Source organism: Camelus ferus, chromosome 9 (assembly GCF_009834535.1).
Source record: "Camelus ferus isolate YT-003-E chromosome 9, BCGSAC_Cfer_1.0, whole genome shotgun sequence".
Taxonomy (NCBI): Eukaryota; Metazoa; Chordata; class Mammalia; order Artiodactyla; family Camelidae; genus Camelus; species Camelus ferus.
The window spans coordinates 61,280,014-61,302,770 of NC_045704.1; the positions used below are offsets into that span (position 1 = coordinate 61,280,014).

The following is a 22,757-nucleotide window of genomic DNA, read 5'->3' on the forward strand; positions in this document are numbered from 1 at the left end:
GTATATGGTACTAGGCTCCACAAAGACAGTCAGATGAGTAATTCTAGCTTGCACAACAAGGGGTCTTGTGAAAGTGCAGGGGATGGCTGGGGGCTACCATGAGCACTTCAGGACACCCGCAGCCTCCTCCAGCCACCCACCTCCTGTTAAAGGCCATCTATCTGCCCTCTAGTGTTCCCAACAGAGGAAGCTTGGCTGATCTCATGCAGGGCTGTGTTCTAAAGGTAGTGTGTAAGAGGGCCAGTTCACCTTCATAAACCCCTCAGGACGGCCCCCCATTGGACAATAACAATCCCTCTCAATAAGTTCAACCAGCTGGTTTTTCCCCGAGTGTGGGAACAGACTGCTGTTTCTTCGGTGGCACACCAGATGAAGTAGTTGGCTTGCGAAGGGGCCATGTTGTTTAAAACAAACGAATCTTTCCCAGTAAGTCCACGCAGGCTCACAAAATGAGAGAGAGGGTGATGGGGACTGACACTGAAGGAAGAAGGGCATCCCTGCCTCCCACCCTGCTCGTTTGGTGGGACTCCAGGAAGAATCACCCTCACTATGTACGTTGTTGTTCATTTTCTCTTTCTCTCCTTTCCTTCCTTCCTCCCGTCCTTCCTTCCTTCTTTCCTCCCTCCCTTCCTTCTATTTGTTCTAGTTGCTTATAATCTGCACACGTTTAACGCTCTTATAATGAGAGGCCATTATAGTTATTCAGCCTGAATTGAACATGGCTCATGACAGGGGACTGGACCTCAGCAGGCAGCCCGTTTCCCTTGCTGGAGATCGTTAGCAACCTTGTGTTGAGGTAGGACCTGCTCCTCTTCCACTTGGGCCTTTTCATCCCAATTGTGTCTCCTGGAACAATGGACAGCAGCTCTTCTCCCCCCGGTGAAAGCTTTCCTGAACTTGTGACATCCCCAATTCAGCCCATCATTTTTACTAAGGGCTAGTTTCTAGATGTCCCATCTTCCTGGTTTGCTTCTAACTGTTGCCACACTGAGAAGAGAAGGCCTGTGGGTCTTGGGCAGAGCCCGTGGTCTCCCTCAGCTTGTTCACTGGCTGGCGGAGCAGCTGTAAAGGGAAACGGCAGTGGCACAAGCAGAAAGGCGGAAGCACACCCCAAGGCAGCCTCTCTGCAGCCCCAGCCCCAGCAGCCTGCACCCCAGATTTATGGATGGCACCTGGTGAAGCAGTGATGCAAGTCCAATGTGAAATCCAAGCACATCATCATTTATCTGTGTTTGGATTTGGTTAGGGCTTTTATTAATGACAGAGGACTTGATTAAACAAAGTTTACACTATAACCAATTCCAGCTGGATCTAGGCCTCAGTGGGAAGCCCCAGGTCCCCTGCTGTTGTCCACTTGTCCTTTTCACTCACCATTTCTTTTCCAAGGCATTTTCTTTGGCTCTGATAATGGTGAGGTCACTCGATCATGTTTAAGGGCCAGTCTGGCACGGTGGCTCTGTGATGAGGGACGTTTGTGTTGAAGGTGCTGTGTACCCTGGGACATGGCCTTATCCTAAGCTATGGGATGAAATCACCGTGTCATTCTGCCAAGGCAATGTTATCACTTGAGTTTGGGCTCACATTTGGAATTCCTCCAGCAAAAATCATATTCTAATAGACTGTTAATTGAAACATCATCAGGATTCTCTTGTATGACTACCAGAAGCCAGCTTGATGAAATCTGGGTTCTTTGTGGGGGAGACGCTAATTATAAATGGCTCTGATTACCTTTTGCTTGAGCTGTTTCCCCAAGGAAATCCACATCTTGCCAGCACAGGCTGAAGAGTGTGAGTCTGTTTGTGATTTGTGGGGAGTTCTAGCCCCTCACTGGAGCTGAGGTCAAGGCCATCTTCAAAGTTTTCTCTCAACTGGTGTCCCTTTCTTCCATTTCCTTCTCCCCTGGCCCCGCCTCAGCCCACTCTCCTGTCCTTGCTGCTGCTCCTTTGCCCTTTGGGTCCCCCCTTCCCCTCCTGCTTTGCTCACTCCTCTCTCTCTCAAATGCTTCTTACTTTATTTCCATCTTTCTCACTTCATTTCTTCAGTTTCCCTCTATGATGACATCAGACTTCCTAAGGGCAGGGCGAATCCCAGCTCATGATTCTGTCCCAGTCAGTGACTGCAGTTGTTGGGCTGGTCTGGTTCCATCTGTTCAGGGCTCATCCATTCATGCCACAAACACTCTTCAAGCTCCAAGCTGATGGGAAATGAGAGAGGCGTTTCTCCCTCTGTCCCTGACCTGGACCCGGCCCCAGACTGGCCCCTAATTGGAAGCAGCAAATCCAGCACCAGAGCCAGGTCCATCCTCAGTGCCAGCATTACTCAGATCCCCCATGGTGCCTGGTGGAGATGGGGCCAAGCCACATAATTCACGGCCAATGCGTGTCCTTCTGATGTGTCTGCCAAAATGTCACTCTTAGCCTGTAGGTGACAGCCACTGCTCATGGGTGAAGAGCCTCCTTGTGATTTCTTCTCCTTTCTTCTTCACCTTTCCTGCTCATGCTGTTCTTGAGAAGTTAGGAGAAGACAGCAGCCCTGTCTCTTTCAAAGAGAGTTTCTGAAGGCTGTAAGCTGGTGGGCTAAAGAAACTGCCTCATTTTCACCCCACAACTTAAAATGAAAACCATCATCTGCTACACACATAGCAGTGAGATTTCTACTATTAAACCATCTATTCAATTCAATGTGGCAAATCAGAAGGAAATGTTTCTGTTCTGTTTAGGTGTCCTGTTTTTCATAGCACGAGAATCTCATTCTTCTAGGAAAAGACCATTTCATTCATGAACAATGAAAATAACTGTGTCTTCCTAAAAAACAAAACATAACAAAAAACCAAACACGAAAAACACTGATGGTAACTCAACCTCTTCTTCTTTGCCTTTGATTCACTCTTGTTATGTGAAGTACTCACTGCTAAGAGCGTGAAGCCTGGACAATTGAACCCTGACTGAGTAATTCACACAGTTCTGGAAAATAAACTCAACAACTCACAAACTGAATCCACTCATAGATGCTCATCCACGAAGGACCCTTGACATTCGATCTCTCCACCTCTCTGTTCAGTGTTTACTGCTTTCCCCCACCCCTCAAACCAAAGTCATAGCTTGGTAATTTCTTGTTTTAGAAAGTGACAAACAGAGCAGGCAGAGAAAACACTGTATATTTTGGATGAAAAATGAAATCATTAGGGTAGGATTCTATTCTTGGTGACTGGAATTTTACTCTGGTTCTGATTAAGCGCAACAAAGATATTATATTTGATGTTTTCCTGTAAATGTATGAGATGGGTTTCTATTGCGTGTCCATGAATGGAAATATTAACAGACTCCAGCCGGCTCCATCCGTCTCTGGCTTGCCCTTCACACCCAAAAAGCCAACCAACAGAGAATCGCATTCCAGCCCAGAGTGAGTAGTTCCTGTCTTGCCTGTGTTTCATTTGTTTGTTTTTCATGGTCTCACAATTAAGAGTAAACCTTATCCAGAAAATGTATGAGAGCACATGGAATAGACACATTCTCATGTTCCGAAATTGCTCAGGGAGAAACAATTTCACATTTTAAGCATCTATCTTCTGTGCCTACATTTCTGTCAGAATGGCGGGTCCATCCGGAATCTGTGTCTTGGTGGTTAGAGTATTTCAGTGAGGAGGGAATTTCAGTGTCTATGGGCCGCCTCATGGTGGTGAGCAAGGAGGGCCTCATGACAGAGAAGTAGAGAAGTCCAGGTATTCTAGGAATTAGAAAACCAGCACTAGACTTTTAAAAGCAATTAGGTAAATTCAAGAATAGAAGCTATGCCGGATCCCACCTATACATTATCCACATCACAGAAGCAGAGATCGATACTCAATAGAAAACCCAGAGGACAAAGCTGTTGCCCTTTTGGATGGCCAGGTTTGTGAGCAGTCTGGAGAAGGGTGACAAGGAAGACCTGAGCTGCTGTCTGCCATGCCATCCACTAAGCAGTGCAACCTTGCACTTGCCCACTTCATGCCGTGTGCAAGTTACCCTATGTGTAAAATGAGGGTGAGACTGATCTCAGAAGATTTTTAATGGGCATTTAATAAGACAATCTCTAGAAAGCCCTTTGTAGGGTGGCTGGCACATAATACACAGTAAATATTGCTCATTAGCGGTAGTAGTTGTATTCACTGTTAACCTATGGTTTATGCTAGTGAACTATTTAACATATTTTAATACATCATATTATATTGCATTTAACTTACACCTAAAATATAGGCAATTCCACCCTTATCGATGCCTCTTAAGCAGCCCAAGGGAGAGGCCCAAAGGGGCTCTTCGGGGGATTTCTATCCTACACCCGCCCTCTGCTCCGCCAAGCCCAGACTCCAACTTCCAGTATCTGAACAAGTGACTGAGGAAGAAGCATGCCAGGGAGCTGGCCTCCTCCGGGGACACTGGGGGCCCTTGTCCCTCTGGCACAGAGGGGCCAAGAGAGAGCCACTCTCCGGCTAGTCTTTGACTCCCAGGGAACTCCCCTCTTCTGAGTGGGAGCCAATCACTGCATGGAGTCCAACTAGTCAGAGGAGAGTCTCCTTCTGGAGGCTGAGAGGAGGAGTCAGGGAGAGACTTCCCTCCGGTAGGGGCCTAAACACAAAGTCCTCTTGTCTTCAGATTGTGAAGAAATAGAAAAACTCAAAGATGCAGCAACAATGGTGCACTTATCCTCAATACATTGCACAGACAAGTGAAGGAACCCACCTCCTTCTGGGAGGACCAAGATCCGTAACTCCTTACCTACCTTTTGGAGTGTGCGTGTGCGCGTGCGTGTGTGTGTGTGTGTGTGTGTGTTTGTCTGTGTATAATGTCCTTGTAACAGCCATGGATAGTCTTCTTTTGAGATGATAAAACTAGTTAAAAAAATGATTAAACTGAGTAATGTTGTCATCTACATTACTGGAAATACAAAGTTAACAATAACAACAAAACTCAGGGGAAAGCAAGGAAAAAACAGATTCCAGAATAAGCGCTGGAAAGCAGTATGATGGAATACATCTATGGAAAGCAGGCATATTGATTTATAGACTCAGCTCTCTTCACCACCCAGTTGGAAGTTATATGGACCTAAATAATTCACTTGAGTACTTGGAACAGACTAAATGATCCCCCAGGCATGGCCCTCTTCTGGCTCTGCTGATTCTACTGACAGCCTAAGAGCAGGACTTGGGGAACACTGGTCAGACTTCCCTGCCTGACTCCAAGAAGGTCTTTTTTAATCCTTTAGTGATGGTGGTGATGGTAGTAATAGTTGTAGTGGTATTGATAGTGGGGGTGGTAATGGTAACGGTAAAATGGAGGAAGTGGTGATGCTGGTAGTGGTGATGGGTGATGCCAGGAGGGTGGTGGTCATGATGATGGAGGGGGTGGTGGTGGTGCTGGCAATGCAGGTGGCACTCGTGGTGGACGTGGTGGTGGAGGAGGTGGTTAGAGATAATGCTGCCATGCTGTATGGATCTGGAAAAGAGGCCTGTATAAATGCTGTGATAGATTTGAGAAGTGGGCAGAGAGAGGTGGGGCACTTAGGTACCAGGACTTCATTAGCACATGTGCATTGGGTACCAGGCTCTGCCTGTAACTACAACATGTGCCTTTTGAGGTGATTCCTCTCTTGGGATCAATGCAAGCAAAACAAACTGGATGAGGCAGATACACACTTTTACTGGCAGTAAATTAGGTGGGATTGTTTGTTCAAAGTTTTTTGTTTGTTTTATTTTTAATTTTTTATTTATTTTTGTTTTTCCTCCTAAAAATATATTTGAATCTATATTTGGGGAATAGAAAAATTAGGTCTGAGGAAAGAAATAAAAGTAGAAAGAAAGCAGGGGCTGCGAGTCCTGGACACAGAAGGGTGGACACAATGCAGGCAAAGAGGAGAGCCCTTCGTACACAGAGTGGACTAAATCAGCTTTAGGCAGAGCTTAAAAGTCCCTAAGGCCAGGTGCCCAGAGGATGGGTAGGTGTCCTGGGACAGAAGGTGAGGGCTGGAGCCAGGCCTGGTGGCTGTGGCCAAGGGGAGCTGGGGCAGTCTGTCAAGAACCCACCTTCCTAGGGACAAAGGGTGACACTCTAGACCGGACATGGTGGGATGAGTCCCTGGAAGGTCTCGGAGGAGCAGCTCCCTTTCACAGACAGAGGCCTGGTGCCAGGAGCTCAGCTGCTTCTCAAAGAAAGAGTGACTGCTAACAAATGGTTTTCATTATCATCTCACAGCCTCCACCCTTGTTCTGTATGTGTGTGCTCGGCTTTTCCCTTTCTTTTCTTCATCTTTTCGTGGGCTGTAACTAAACAATGAGGTGATTGCCATCCCAGTGGATTGCACAACACAACCAGCGGCTGGGTTGGCGCATAACTTTCTCCAAGGAAATTCTTAGACAAGAAAAATAAGCAAGCTGGAAATAAGGAGTTTGTTTTGCACAACACCTGTGTATGCTTTTCAGTGCTTGTGAGGAAGGCAGAACGGGGTCTGCTGAGAGCTGATACTTGGTTCCTCAGCAGCGCACCTGTCAGCATGGCAATGGGGCATTCTTCTTCTGAAATAAAACCCTACATCGCCGAAGTGAAACGGGGGCTCTCCCAGGTATCCAGGAATATAAATTGGGACCACTTGTTATTTACCAATATAATATGAACTAATGATTGCCTTTGAATAAACTGGTGCAGCCGTGGGAAGAGTTCAATTCTGTTTGATAAACATTCATCACGTGCCTACCCTGGCACATCCTCATGGAGAGGAAAACACCTAAGACCTCAAGACGTTAGTGATTCAGCAGATGCCTAAATTTGTCCCAAATCCCTGGATAACTGAGCATAGCCTTGACCATGAAGATGGTCCGTGTTGTGTTCTTCTTGTGATTCACTTGCCCTGTTAGGCAGCAATCACCCTGAGCAAAGATACGATTAACTCTACAGGGCTGGGCAAGTTTTCACCATAGCTGGGGCAGGGCAGCTTCCTGCCTCTGACTGCAACAAGGCTGAAGAAAATGGATCATTTCAAAAATGAGTATTTCAGTTCGTTACTCAGCATCTTTGTTGGGAAATGATTGCAGATAATCGTCCTGCAGCTGCAGACTGTGCTCTACGCTTGCGCAGACGGAGGCCACTGAGCATGTGCCTGGCCAGCCAGTCCACAAAGATGGGGACATAAACAAGGACTGCGACACAAACGGGATTTCTTCTTGCCAGAGACAGCCCGACCAGGACATGGGATGGACACGAGGCATCACTTCCTATTCTGCACCCAGACTCAGTATAGCTCAATGTCTTTAATGGCATTAATAAAAATAGCTAACATTTATGTAGCATCAGCTAGGTGCCAGGCACTGGGCTAAATGCTTATTCTATTTAAGCCTCTCAACAATCCAAGGTGGAAGGTATAATTATTTCTAATTTTTAGAGGAGACACTTACGCACAGAGAGGTTAAGTCACATACTAAAGGTCACACAGTTGGTTAAGCGGTAGGGTTGAAATGCAACCAGCCCCAGGCCTCAGGGCCTTGGGTAACAAGCCATCAAGGGAAATGCAGCGTCACTAGTGGCCCTTTCCTCACAGTTCTAACAGCCTACAATTCCGTAAAGTAATAACCAAGATTCTAAAATAAATAGTTCTATTTCTCTGAATCTTAAACATCTAAACTTCTTTAAAAGCAATAGGATGAGTAGCTGAGTGCCTGGTTTCTTCTTTCTCTGCATGTGTGCGTGCGTATGAGAGTGAGTGAGTGAGTGTGTGTGTGTGTGTGTTTGTGTGTGTCGTGATGGAGCAGGGAAATCTGCCCTTATCTTTGGAATTTCTCATTAGCCACAATGTTCTGGGTCCCTGGAGATGATGCACTCTGTGGGTCTCTTGTTAGCCCTGGAGTAAATTTCCCCAGTACAGAGTTTTGCTTTCGTTCATGATGTCATGGTCCAATAAAGCTTAAAAGAAGAAACACTAGAAGATGGAGAATGTTCTGAAATACAATTGTATGAGAATCACGTGACTAGGAGGACAGCAGGTTTTCATCTCCCCTGACCTTTCCTCCTGAGATAATGAAAGAGCTAAATGAAACCCCTTAAAATAAGCTTTAAAACGCCCATCAAATAGCCCCTCATTACAGTTAACCAGCCGCTGACATTCTGACATTCCCCATCAGGCATATATGACACTGGGACTGGAAGGTTAAAGCCACACACAGGAAGTAGCTCAAACAGCCCAGAGCCCCCTGACAAACACACACATGGAAATAAATTCTTCATCTCCAGCTCTTATCTTAGCCTCGGGTTCCCTCGGATTTGCATGGGCCACATGCCTGGGCAAAGCTGGGCTGTTATCTCTTTCATGCCTGGAGTCAGATTTTCTGCATGTGAAGTCAGCAGACAAGCCAGGAAATGTCAGCTCAGAAGAGTGAGGGAGCTGTCACTCCAGGGGGTGTGGAGTGGGGCAGCATCTGACATGCCCTCAGGACTCAGTTTCCCCAGGATGTGTTTGCTGTTGGCTCCTTTGGAACCATGTTTTCTTGGCTGTGGGGTAGTTGGGGTGCAGCTGCTTTTGCAGCGAAATTGAAGTCCAGCTGCTTCAACAGAAGTAGTCTCATCTCATGGACACTTTAACGAGTCAGGGTGGCCTTTTACGGGGACCTTTACATTCAAGTCCCATGGCTTGTCGCTTATCCCTCTTTAATTGAAGGACAGAATGTCTGACTTTTCAAAAACCGGAGAACACTGCTTGTCTGTTTCACCAAGATTTTTCCTGGGTCTTTTTCAGGGTTTAGCTTGTCTTAATTTCTGAAGTTACATCTGAATTGCATTATAGACTTATGTGTCGTAACATTGCTTGACCTGTTGCTTGGAAAACATACCACACACTGAGAGGAAAAGGCTAGCTCAAGACGAGCTGAAGACATTTAATCCTATAAAGCAAATAGAAGAGTGAGCTTGGATCCCAGTTAGCATTCACTGGCAACGTTCTGTTTTCATTCACGTATTCCATCCCAGGTGGTCATCTTGGTCTGCAATGGGCTGGAGGTGCTGGTACTGTTGGATCTAAACTTTGATTCCAACCAACCCAAGAGTCTCCTTTTTCCCGCAATACTTCTGTCTGCTCTTAGTCCCAAGTATGGGAACAACAGCCGGGAAAGGCCCAAAGCAGAGCTGAAATGGATCTTTTCTCTTGTGGTTTAAGGATCAGCCAGTTGGAACTCAGGAGATGTTTTCTTAGGGTTGCAGAAAAGTTTGAAAAACCGTTGGATTGTCTTTGGCACTCAAATGTAGATTATAGATATATCGTTAGTATTACTAAGCTGATGGGCTATGCTACAAGGACTGTTATTTAGTAGCACATTCTTGCAAAAATATACTGCCCTCGGCTCTGTAATGGGAGGCTGCTGTGTGTTTAGATGTCTTATCATGTCTACCGCATTCATGTCATTGTAATTACCCAAGTTATGGAAACCCCTCTGTGGCATCGGCATTACACATCTTGTGAATCCACAGCTCATCAATCCAGTTGGGGAAATATCATGCAGACTGTGGCCCAGAAGGCCACGCACATTTGTAGCAAATGCTTTGATTCTGAAGCTCAAGGTCAACCAATCATGATGGTTTCTTCCTTGAGCTGCCTGACTTTCTGGGGAAATGCTGGGAAGAGTTTGTAATTTATCCCAGAAGCTCCAAAAGAGCCATTGGACCATCCCCTCTTTTAGGGAAATGCAGCAAGGCCCTTTAGAATTGTCAGTATTGAAACTTTCAGTCTAAAAGAATAGCGATTTTGCTGAACCTTAATGTCTTCCTAAGTCCTTGTTGCCAGATGCACTGTTTTCCCATTGGATGTGCCAAAACCACCAAATAGTTAAAACACGTCAGATCGTCGCAAGATGGCCCAAACTGAATTTTTCCCCCAAAGAAGAGCTCCTAGTCAGCAAATCATGGTCATATTCCATATTAGAAAATGTCTGATTAGGCTAAAAATTAGGAAAACAGACTTTCAGCACAAAAGACTTCACATTTTCTTTGTGGAAAGGCTCGGAGCAAGCACTAAGAGAGAGAGGGGCGAGTTAAGGGGAAGAGTCACAGGAACGAACGCCACAGCAGCAGTGCCACCAGTTATTCCTACGCCCTCAGGAACATGTTCTTAATGCCCAACATTCCTCGTGAGTTCTCCCAACTCATCTAGGAGGACGGAGGCTGCAGCTCACACCAGCTGCTCTAGCGTATTTGATGTGGTGTAAGCTACTCTCGGGACTAGCCATTGTGTCTGAGCATATGCAAGGAGTGAGTGGTCCAAGAATTCTTTTTAGTCAAGCATCCTCCAATTTTTGGTATTAAAAATGTCAGCAAATAATCCTCGGGCATAATAAAATGCTAACCATAGCTTCAGTACCAAAGAATGTTTTAAGTGGCATGCAAGGAGTAAAAAGAAAACTTCCCAATTGACAAATGTCAATTACATCTAGATAATTTGGGGGTGGGGTGGGGTGGGCAGGGGAGACAGGGACAACATCCCCCAGCGACTCTGCAGGGCATAGTCTCACACCTGTTTGTTGCCTACAGTGTGACCAAATCTACACTTAATATTTCCTGAGGTATATTAATTTCTTGATAATTTCTCTTACCTGCTAGCTCATCAAAGCCAGCGTCAAGTTTCCCATTCATCCTGTATAGCCATGATTCTTAGCCCTGGCTTTTTCTTGGGGTCATCTTGGGAGCTTTACATAATGCAGTTTGTATTTTGAAATTGACCAAAATATCACTGAGACCTCATGACAGTGAAGGGGCCACTGAGACAAGTGTCCGCAGTCCACAGAGACGGTCACATACACAGGCTTAACTTCAGGGTCCTTCAGAAGAGCCTTTAGCTCTAGCTGACTCAAGGCTGGTTGGTCAGGGGCTCTGGGGTGTGGTCTAGACATAAAGTTGACTGTACTAAGGGAAGTTATAGTCAAGCAGGCAGCCCACGGCAGTAAACTGACTCTGGGCTGTCACTCTCTCGGTGCTGGATCCCTCCCACCGTGGGGAGGCCGCAGTTAGAGGAGGGCCAGAGTGGGACCCTCCAAAACAGTGCTTCTCAAACCTAAGTGTGCATCAGAATCACCTGCAAGGGCTGTTAAAACTCAGATTGCTGGGTTTCACTCAGCATCGCTAGGCCTATGGTGGAGACAACGAATTTGCGTTTCTAACAAATTCCAAGATATTGCTAGTACTACAGTGGAGCACACTTTGAGAAACACTGCTTTGAAGCCTGAGGCCCAGGCCAGGCCAGCGTTGTCCAGGTCTAGCAGGGGTACACCAGACTTCAATAGTTTTTCCTTCGTGCCCTAAGAGAAGGAATGGGAACGTGGTCTGAGATGAGCTGGGACTTATTTCTATGCATTTATAAAAGTGTGAAAGCTGACTGATGAAGTGATTACCACATGAGAACAGACAGGGTTTTAAAAATAGATATGCATTTGCGTTGTTTGTTTCTAATATCTTTCCATTAGAAATTAGTAACATTTAAATCAGATTTAATTTTAGAGCCCCAGCCTTCGCTAGCATGAGACTAAAAACAATGAAAACGATATCTATGAAAATTACTGTTTCCGTATCCTAGACAGGAAGTTGCTCTCTCCAGTAGCAACTACCTGTTCCTACGCTGAACAAGGAAAGGCCAAAGGCATAAAAGATGCAAGACAGGGTCTCAAATAAATCAGGCATCTAGATGTGGTGGGCAGGGGACCCTGGTATGAGAAGGTAGCTTGGCCCGAGGTTGTAGATATACAGTCAGGGAACCTATTGTGGCTGGTCTACAGCTGATGCCCCAGAAAGGCAGGTCTGCCCAGGAGCTGTGGAATGCTTCATTTAGATAGTCCTTCTTTCTCCTTCTAATCACCTAGATTGGAGGCCATCCTGGCTGATAGTGAAATATACAGAATATAGTCAGAGAGTCACTCTTACTTCCCTAGTTGTCCCATAGGTTATGGTGGAGGCTTTTTGTGTCACACTGGAAGGTACAGTCAGCAGGCAGGCCACAGCACTGAGCTCTGCAAGCTCACTGAGCATGTGCTGCTGTATAAGCCCATCACATACTCCTCCCACCCGCCCGCAAGACCACATCTTAAGCCATGCTGGACCTCCAGCCAGTTACTGAGCCCTGGGGCTCTGGGATGCCTTTCCTTCTCTTCTTCCCTGATGCGCTCCTGTTCATCTGTAAGAACCTGGCTCAGATGCTGCTTCCTCTGTGAACATATGTCTCTGGCTAATCTGGCCAGATAAAATCAGTTCCTTCCCCCACTATGTTTTCCATCCCGTGTCAGATATCCACCATTCTTATCGCATTGTGCTTTAAATGGTGCTCGTGTGCTGGCTTTCCTCACCTCTAGCTTATTTGCTCTTGGATGTTGTGCGATGTCTCATTCCTTTTTGGATCCCTAGCACCTAGCACAGTGGCTGGTGACGCACTTCCAAGTTTAGTGCTTAATAAATGAAATAAATGAATTCCAGTGTTTAAGCAGGGGAGAAAGCATTTCTAAGCACAAAGCAGGGATGCAGGCTAGGGAACTTTAATGCTCACAGAATCACAGGCAATCAGAGCTGGAGGGGACCTGAGTTATCACCAGTACCAGTTCCTCATCCTGTGGAGGAGGAGGCTCAGAGTTGCTCAAAGATACTCAGTGACTCACTGAAAGCGAACTGGACCAGGACACAGCTTGGTAGGTTCCAGTCTAGCCGATCAGTCAGGTTTGGCCAAACATCCAGCTGCAGGGTTGTGGACCAGATCAGATCCTCCTCCTGTAAGTGATGGAACCAGACCCCAGGCTGCCCACCATCTACCATGGGGACCAGACAGCCTCCCTCTCCTGTGCTCTGAGAGTCACGTCCTAGTTCTGCAAGAGCTCTTGGTATCTATCAAGTGGTCAGGTTGTCTTGTTTGCCGCCATTAGGCATCTGGATTTTCATCAAAGCACCAACTTGTTCTCAATTGTCAGGACTTCTTCTTCTGTATAATTTACCTTAGTTACGCTGGTCCAGAGTTGGGTCTAGTACATCTACGCATGTAGTGTACAGAATAATTCCATTTCTGATGCTGGTTTAGGGGCCTGCTGAGCCGGACTCTGACATGGGGCTAGATGCACCTACACCGGGTATAAGATCAGCCATAGACTGTTTCCAGGCAGAAACCAGGTCCACACAGGTTCAGCCCCTGGCCTTTTCAGTAGTTGAGCTCTAGCTCCTCCTGGGCCCTGAGGCTGGTAAAGTCCCAGCCCTCGGGGAAATGGGGCTTGTCTAGTTGGCACATCCCTTCCCTCCTGCTTTGGGCACAGCTATCCGTCTGCTAGAGACTGTGGGGGAAGTGCCCATCTAATGCCAGCTTTCTCCTCCCACAGAGTCCTGGCCCGGAGTCGTGCAGTCCACGGGGCTGGATGGCATGCTGGACCCAAGCTCAGCTCAGTGTCCGGGCCCAATAACGGCTTTTCCAAGGGAGCAGCTTTCTGTCCTGGCCACACCGAGGTAAGCACTAGAGGGGCATCTGCTCACCGAGGTTCCTAGTTCTAGAGCTGCCAGGACAGCTGGAAGTGAGCCCCAGGGTGAGGATCGGCATCATCGGTTCCAGCTGCTGGTCAGTGGGGGCCCAGGTGGCTCCTAGTGACCCAGTGCATGTGGCCCTGCCAGCCCGTCTGGGAGAGCAAGCCGCCCATGCTCTCAGGCTGGCCCCATGACTTCCAGGGGTGTGTGGAGGGTCTGAGCCACCCACCTGTAAAGTAACAGAACACAGGGCCTCCAACAGACAGTCAGCATCACTCATTCCCTCCACATAGCTCCTGGTCTGTCTGAGCAGGCGACCTTATGGGATTGAAGGCCTTTGATCACTCTTTATGCCCTTGGCCATGGAGTAGAGGGTGGGGAGAGCCCCAGATCTGGGGACAGAGGCCTGGCTCGGAGTCCCACTTCCACCAATTTACTCTTACTGTGTCTCCTGTTTCCTTCTCTGTAAAATGGGAAGAGTAAGACCTACCTCCTAGGTTTGTTATGATGGGTAACGAGACAGTTATGCCCAATAAATGATAATGATGTAATTATGATCTCTCCTCACTCATTTTAAGATGTGTCTGTAAGAATTCAGACCAGTAGATTCTGTTTTCCATTCCACTCTGGAGTAGACAATGAATCCACAGGTGCCTGTACCTGCTACTGCTTTCTGGCCACATATTTCTATCATGGGCATCTTAAGTGCTTTTGAATCAAGTCTGCATGATGCCTAGAAACCTGATAAACCAGATATAAAACAATTAAATAGCCAACTCTTCCCTGCTCTCTTGATTTATGGCTTTGGGAAGGTAAAACTTACAGTCTGTTGAATGGAATTTTTATTTTGATGGTGGAGGCTTGGAAGCGCAGCCCAGGACCCATCCATTACAGTGTGTGCTGTCTCGGGCCTCTCTGCTCTAGATCAGCCAAGGCTGAGCAGTGCCAGGCGTCCATGTGCAGAGCCTGCCACTCACCAGCTGCACTGAGCCTCCCCAAGGCCCATTTCTCTCCTCCATAAGGTTCAAGGATTGGACTGGATTAGTGGTTCTCAAAAGTGGTCCCCAAACCAGAAGCATCAGCATCACCTGGGAACTTGTGCGGATTCTCGGGCCCCACCCAGACCTACTGAATCAGAAACTCTGCGGGTGGGCCCGGCAGTCTGTGGTTTAACAGGCCGTCCAGGTGATCCTAATGCACTGAACCTCTCGCCTTGATCAACCCCGAAGCTCTTTCCAGTCCAGACTTCCCCCTAGTAAATCCACCCTGGGAGATGCTCGCAGAAGAACTGGATTTTATTCCGTCAATGCCTTTCTCTGTTGCAGCCTCCCGGGGAATACCTCCCAGGGAAGCGGAGGCCCTAGAATTCCTCTCTCACTCTATGCAAGCCCCAACCCTGAGAGTATCCCAGTCTTTACAGCTGAAAGCAGCAGCCAGTTTACGTTTAGAGCGGAGGCCACATGTAAAACAAGAAATGACTCTTGACCCGCTCTCGTAATGTGGCGAGTGAGATGGAGGAGGAGGAGGAGAAGGCTGGATTTCCTCAGCCACAAGGATTTCCTCTCTGCTAACAGAGTGACCCCAGTTCACCGATCTAATCTCTAGCCTGAGAATCACTAACAGCTCTCAGCATCCCTCCCTATAAGGCAGGAATTCTCTTATTCCCTCTACAATGCACCTCCAAAGGCAGGTGCCTCTCAGCGCCACAGGCCGTCCTGGCCACGGAGGTGGACCCATCACTTGGCCCAGTCTAGGAGCTTCATCAGCTATTCAGGTGGGGCCAGAACCTGTGTGAACTCATTCACCTGGTGCAGGGAGTTTCTCTGATGACTGGAGTGTATGAACCATGGGAAAGCCACAGGATGTACCTCCGGCCCAGGAGCAGGCAGGATTGCTGCGTGGCCCATCAGTTGCTGGATAAAAGGCCCCTGACAGGTCTCCCCACTCTTAGTCATTTATCTTCCGTTCTGATGGGAGTGGGACAAATACAGAACATTCACACCTTAAACAGAACATGTTCCTTCATGTGAGTCCCGAATTGTATCTTCCGCAGCTAATCACTCCTCTCACAGGGCTTAGCTTAGCCCCAGAGAGAACTGTCATCTCTTTAGGAGATAGACTTCCAAGGTTGTTTTTAAAAATAAAGAAATAAAACTCCTCCCCTGGTTCACATCAACTGGGGAGAAAATGTTCTTTTGTAAACTTTGCTTTGTGCTTGAAATCACTAGAATAGAAAACACACTATTTTTTCTTTTCCTTCTTATTCATGAATTTTTTAAATAAAAGGCTTTTTTAAATTTAAAAATATTATAGAGGCACACAATTATGAGTAGGTCAACTTAAAGAAGAAAAAAACCTTTTCTCTAAGACCCAAATGAGAGATATATTTGCAACATCTTCTAACAGTACTGAAACAATCTGGCCAGGATGCACATCTCCACTGGGATTAAATGCCACCAGGTACCATGTGTTATCTGGACAGGGCACTGAGGAGCAGCATTAGACTTGAAAAACTGTGAAGTCAACTGAGTAGAACCAGCAGAGTGCCAGGCAGAGCAGAAATCTTTATAATTGCTTCAGCTCAAAGGATGTGAGGGTTGGAAGATACTTTAAACATCACCACTCAGATGGAGAAATGAAGGGGCACAGAAGGAAGGAGACTTGTCCACACACTCACTGACTCTCAGAGGTGGAGCTCACTGTGTAGGTCAGGTCACTTGCACACGACAAAGATGCACAGGATGCATTTCTGCCTCTGGGAACTTTGCCCTGTAGGGGGCAGGATAAGGGGAGAATACACTGCCTAAGAGAGCATTAAGGAAATCCTTTTAGAGATGGAGAAGGGAGAGAATTTGTCTTTTTGGAAATAGGATACGCTCTCCGGTGGACGTAGTATTTAAGTTGGGAGTTAAAAGACAACAGGAAGGACTCTGACCGGCATAGGTAGGGGGCAAGGAAGGCCTGGGGAGGGGCAGGGGGAAGTATGCCTGGCACGGAAGAGGCTGAACTAAGGACCACGGTGGGGAAGCACGGAGCCATCACTGCCTGTGAGAAGTTCAGTTTGCCTGGAATGCAAAATATGCGAAGGGAGGAGAAGGAGGGCAGGATCTGTCTGCCAGGCTGAGCTGTCCTAGTGGCTCACTGGACAACCGCTCACCAGTGGATCCTTTGAGCAGGGTGAGAGGATCAGAGCAGGGTTTTAGGAAGTTAGATGGGGCAGCCAGGGATGGTGGGCATTGGGAGAAGAGAGAGGAACAGGCCAGGACAAAGGTTGGGAGGCTGTTCTATGACCTGAACCAGGAGCATAGAGGTGGGATTAGAAAGTACAATTTCAGGAAATTCTGTTGAAGCAGAATGGAAAAGGCTGGATGGAGGGCACAGAGGAAAGAGCAGAGTCCAGTGATGAGCTGAGGTCTGCAGCTGGTGAATGAAAGAGTGGGAATTCCAGGAACAGAAAAAGGAAATGTAGAGAAACATGTTCAGGAGGATGGGGAGAGATGCCCGCAAGAGACAGTAGCTATGGAACCACTTCGTAAATCAAGCGGCCGCAAATGGGGCAGTGGCCACTGCGTAAAGAAGAGGAGCCGGGGGGTGGGGGGTGATGACCCCAGAAAGGATTATGAGGATGAAGACTTCTGTTTTGGATGTCTTGCATTTAAGATGTCAACATCTGTGGGGAGTCGCCCATCAGGAAGCTGGGGGTTCAAAGCTGGCTTTCAAAAGAGAAGCTGGGCCAGAGATCCTCGCGTGGACATGAACTGCATAGACATTTCAGTTGACCCCTTGGAAGAGGATGAGCTCACTGAAGGGGAGACTGTAGGGTGAGGTGGTAACCTCTAGTAATGGGAAATCGGAAGCAGTATGTCCCTTATTACCATCAACTCCTACAGTTGAGTCTTTTTTCAGCTCCCTATCCAAATTCTAAGTGTTACTAATATGGATATAGAAGGATGAATTTCCATGTCATTTCTTCTCCCTTTATCTACCTGATGAGAGATAATGTGTGCTGGGAAGCAGAAAGGAGTGAAACAAGAAAAGGAGCAAAAGTCAAGGAGTTGACTGGGCTGCCAGCTGACTAATCAGCTGGCTACTTATCTGCAAGATCATTAGCCAGCAAAACCAGTGATGGTCAAACACGCAGATGTGTCACTGCCTCCTCTGCACGGCTGGCTGGAGAACTGGAGCAAACAGAAACGTTGTTCAAAGTAACCGAAGAGAAAAGAATCTTGCGGTTTTATTTTTGGTGTCTCACCAAAGAGCTGTCTATTTCCAGCTGAATAAAAGCACATTACTGAGAAGAATGCATCACTTTAAAACGGATTAGGAATGCAGCATGTGGTCACAGGCACAAAAGCCAAAAGGAACCAGGCACCACGGTGGAAAGAAGCTGCCCTGACCATCCCCACTCACACTCTCATTCATTCTCCATATAGATTTTTTTTAGGACCTACTACAAGCCAGGCACTGTACACAGCCCCAGAAAGATGTAAATTCAAAGGGCACAGCTTCTAAAGCACTCTCAGGGAGACAGACACATGAAAGATTATACACAGCATGAGGAGAGGTGAGAAGGTTGTGCACAAACAGAAGACAAGGGAATGCACGCTGAGGGGTGGAGTGACTAGCTGTGCAGGTCGATGAGGCTCAGCTCTGTCCTCCAGGACCTTGCGGCCAGTGGCGGGACAGGCTGAAGTCACTGGGCTTAAAAAGAGGCCTGACAGAGGTCAAACAATGAGCTATGAGGTGATATGGATGGAGTCAGCTCTGAGAGTGAATAAGCAGCAATCTAAGTGAAGAAAACAACGTCCTTGGCCACAGAACATTGGAATGACTCAGAATTAAATAAGTGTGTGATCACCTATTAAATCCTAATAACAACCCTGTGGAATAGTGTTTATTGCCTGCTTTTTATCAGTGAGGAAACCAGGGCTCAGAAAGATTACATGACTTTTTTCTGCTAACAAGTAGCGGGGCCAGGAGTCCAAACAAGGTTTGGATCCAGTGCAGAGTTCTTTTCATGACACTGATTTAGTAGGAGAGAACACACACACACTTCCGAAGTTGAGAATGAGAAGAGATGGCTTTTGGTTGGGATGATCTGAGAAGGCCTCAAGGAGGAGGTGGTACCTGTGCCAGGCTGGAAAAATGGGCAGGGAGCAGAAATGACTGGAGCTGTGGGGAGAGAGACGGGAAGGGACAGAATTGAAAGTTTAACACCCTTTCTAGGGGATGACTCTAACCCTACCAGGAAGATCTGGGAAGCTTTCCAGAGGAGGTGATATCTGATGTAGATGTGTAGGTGTGCATAGGAGCTCACTGGAAGCGAGCTCAACAACACTCGTCTCCCAGCTAGTTAACCTGGGGGAGGTCACTGGTCGACAAGTACAGTGCAGTGCAGAGCCCCGTCTGGCACATGCTCAAGAAGGGTACTGCACTACCTCGTGGGGTCAGATGGATTTATGCCATTTGGTCTCTTTTCATGTATGATCAAATGGTTTTTTTTAATTAAAAAGAAACATTTAAGAATAAAAGAGAAAGTGGGCGAGGAAGGAAGGATGGAAGGGTATTCTGGCTTAGTAAGGGGTCAGGTTTGGATTCTATTTCTGGTCTAGTTTTTGTTTGTAACTTTAGGCCTGTCAGTTAATCTTCTGTGGATCGCTTTCCTTGCATATCAAAGAGAGATGATAATCCCAACCTAACTCACAGACTAATGAGACACTAGAAGTAAACTCATTTGAAAAGTTGAAAAACTTCACCCACATAAAGAGGAACCATTATCAGTATCACATGTATATGCGGGAACTAGAGGCTGAATAGATGGACTGGCTAAGATGGTCCCAGAGCTATACACATTTTTTTTTCTCCCCAAAATGATGCTTCATGGATTTTCAGTCACCAGATCTCAGAGCTAACCCAGTGCTGCTGGCTGAAGAGGGTGTGTTCAGTGCTGAGGCTTCAAGATAGGTCCCCAGCAGCCCTTCCCACTGCCCTCCCAGAGGAGTCAAGCTTCCGGGCAGGACACAGTGCTGGGAGAGGTGTCAAACTCACCCCCTGGCCATCTCAGTGCCAACACTACATGCATATACCTCCTGCCCACAGGCAGAGAACTCAAAGAATTCTGTAAACAGCACTGCCAGGTCATACCACGTCACAGGGTAGAATTTCAGGGGCTCTGTCCCATCCCGTGTTTGGGATGTGCAGACATCTGGGTTGTCTGAGCCAGCCCTGTTTATGCCTGTCATCCCAGTGTAACTGTTGTAGCATTGCCTTTCACTCTCAAAAGTGTCCCAGTTTGAATGGTCAATTCCAGGATTACCTTGCCCTTAGCCACCAGGGGCACCTCCTTGTCATCCTCTTAGAGATCAACTCTGAGGGACCCAGAAACTGCCTTTGTCCAACACTCAGCACTCCGTGGAATAATCCTCATTTCTGTTTCATTCCAGGTGCATAGCGTAATGTCCATGTTGTTCTACACTCTGATCACAGCTCTTTTGATCGGCATACAGGCAGAACCACACACCAAGAGCAATGTCCCAGCAGGACACGACGTCCCGCAAGCCCACTGGACTAAACTTCAGCATTCTCTTGACACAGCCCTCCGCAGAGCCCACAGTGCCCCAGCTGGGGCGATAGCCGCCAGGGTGGCAGGGCAGACCCGCAACATCACCGTGGACCCCAAACTTTTTAAAAAGAGGCGACTGCGTTCACCCCGCGTGCTATTCAGCACCCAGCCCCCACCCGTGGCTGCAGACACTCAGGATCTGGACTTGGAGGCCAATCGTGCTGCCTCCTTCAACAGGACTCACAGGAGCAAGCGGTCAGCACCATCCCATCCCATCTTCCACCGGGGGGAGTTCTCTGTGTGCGACAGCGTCAGCGTGTGGGTTGCGGACAAGACCACCGCCACGGACATCAAGGGCAAGGAAGTGATGGTGCTGGGAGAGGTGAACATTAACAACAGTGTATTCAAACAGTACTTTTTTGAGACCAAGTGCCGGGACCCCAATCCTGACGAGAGCGGGTGCCGGGGCATCGACTCGAAGCACTGGAACTCGTATTGTACCACAACCCACACCTTCGTCAGGGCGCTGACCATGGATGGCAAGCAGGCTGCCTGGCGGTTTATTCGGATCGACACAGCCTGTGTGTGTGTGCTCAGCAGGAAGGCGGGGAGAAGAGCCTGACCTGCACGACAGCCCCCACCCTCCCCAGCTCCCCACCCACTCTCCTGCGCCCCTCCCTACCTCAACCTGTAAATTATTTTAAATTATAAAAACTGCATGGTAATTTATAGTTTATACAGTTTTAAAAAAATCATTATTTATTAAATTTTTGGAAGCAGCCTGTGTGCCAGCCCTCCAGTCATTCTGTCCGGTGTGACGATCTGCCAGTCCTGGGACGGGTGCTGTGGGGAGAATGGTCCACAGCATCCGCTGGCTCCCTCTCGGGGCCACCTGTAACCCTCACACTCCCAACCCCCACAGCCCGCCCTGCAACTTCAGGGAAGGCTAACTGGGTTCAGATATTAGCCTAAGCCAGGCGTGATTAGGAAGGGAAATCAGCTGGATTGCAACTTTGTTCTGCATTCCAGAGGCAAAGCTACCTAATCCTTGGATTACCTGCCCCACAGCCTGGGTCTGTGAGCCTTGATTGCTTCACTCCAGGAAGCTTGTGGAGTCACATCAGAAGGCAGATCCCTGCTGGGCACAGGGCTGCCCCGACCTCAGAGAGCCCAGGCTGGGTCCTGGAGGGACTCACTAGATAGCTAGGAGGAGACTTATACCAAAGACCTACTGAGGCTGGCCCGTTTTTTCAGGGGGAGATCTGCTTTTTGCTGAAAAGCTCTGTGAAAGAGTTGTAACAAAATAATCCCATGAGGCCTGTCACGGTAGATCTGATTTCATGTTAAGATTGCCTTAGTTCTAACGGCTGGCCCTCAATTTATCCCCCAGTGGCTTCCTGCAGAAAGACTTCATTACCCAAGAAAACATAAAGGCCTCCAACACTCTTGCCACCCATTAACAGCCCCACAGCAACTTCCAATGGCCCCAGCGTGGGCCTAGAATCGGAGAAGACAGAGACAGGGCAGAAAAGAACTTTTTTATTCCTAACTGAGTGATTGTCACAAATGGCCAAAGGTGGATGGGGTCATGGGATCTGTGGAGGGGGGGTGAAATGGGGGAGAAAAAGCAAAGATGAGTGAGAACCAACAACCGGGGAAGGGCAGAGGAGAGGTGGACCAAGCCAAAAGGGAACTCGACTTTCTGCTCCTCCCCAAACGGAGGACACTAAACAAGGGAGAGACAGGAGAGCAGAGGACAGGGAGCACAGAGTAGAAAGAGGTGGAAGGTGTGTCATCTACCACCATCAGCATCCCTGGGCCTCCAAGAAATCCAATACCCTGAGCAGTTTCCCCTTTTCTGAGAAGGAGTGGGGGGAGGGGATTCTCACCAACATCGACTGTATAAGGAGAGTCTTAAACCTGGAGGTTACAGGGACTCCAGGGTACAGCCTGGAGCAGCGTTAAGCTGCTACCTTCCCCTGCAACATTTTTGTTTGTGTTTTTGTTTTGTCCTTTGTATTTTCCCAGAAGGCACAAGTCCCCCTCCTACCCCACACACACACACACACACACACACACACACACACACACAAAGCACTTAAGCACTTACACTGAGATGGAAATTTTGCTTTCCTACCCACACCCTTCCCCCCCAGGGTAAATGCCTTACTCTAGTTTTTGTAAGAACAGGTCCAAATTGTCCCTCTGATAAAAAAAAGCAAACGGTGGTATTCATTCATCTGTAACTCCCCCGTTCCACTGCCCAGCCCCCCACAACCCAATCCAAACGGCAAATTAGAAACATAGAGAGCTCTGGCATGAGAGACATTTGATTAGGGTGAAAACACGATGAAATGGACCCTGCTTTTCCTATCAAAGCCACTGCAATTGGAATAAAGATTTATGTTCGAGAAACACCAACCAGAACATTCTGTGCTGAGATACTTGGTCAGATAAAGGTTGTGGGGAGAGAGCCCTCCCGCTGACCTGTGTCTGTGGCTTTTTCCTGGGCTCCAGTGCCAGTGGCCTCGGCCTTCCTGGCCCCTCCTACAAACAAGTCCTGGGGGCCCTTCCTCTTAGGGCTGGACAGGCTGCTGGGTCCTGGATGTGGGGAGACAGGGCTGCTGGGGAGGTATTCAGGAAGCTTCCGTGGGGACAGCGTCATTTGTGAGCAGCTACACAGTCATGGAGAGTCTGGAGAG

The 22,757-nt window shown here is 47.8% G+C and overlaps 1 protein-coding gene across 3 annotated transcripts in view; it reads left to right on the plus strand.

Annotated features, from left to right (window-relative positions):
• The window catches only part of NGF (nerve growth factor), a 49,948-nt gene extending 29,114 nt beyond the window's left edge, over positions 1-20,834 (plus strand). For all 3 annotated transcript variants that reach the window (XM_006193171.3, XM_014566393.2, XM_032486973.1), the window contains exons 2-3: positions 13,355-13,478; positions 19,937-20,834. In XM_006193171.3, coding sequence (XP_006193233.2) covers positions 13,355-13,478; positions 19,937-20,677 — 865 coding nt within the window. In that variant the 3' untranslated portion in view covers positions 20,678-20,834. The remainder of the gene's footprint in view (positions 1-13,354; positions 13,479-19,936) is intronic.
• The last annotated feature ends 1,923 nt before the right edge of the window (positions 20,835-22,757 follow it).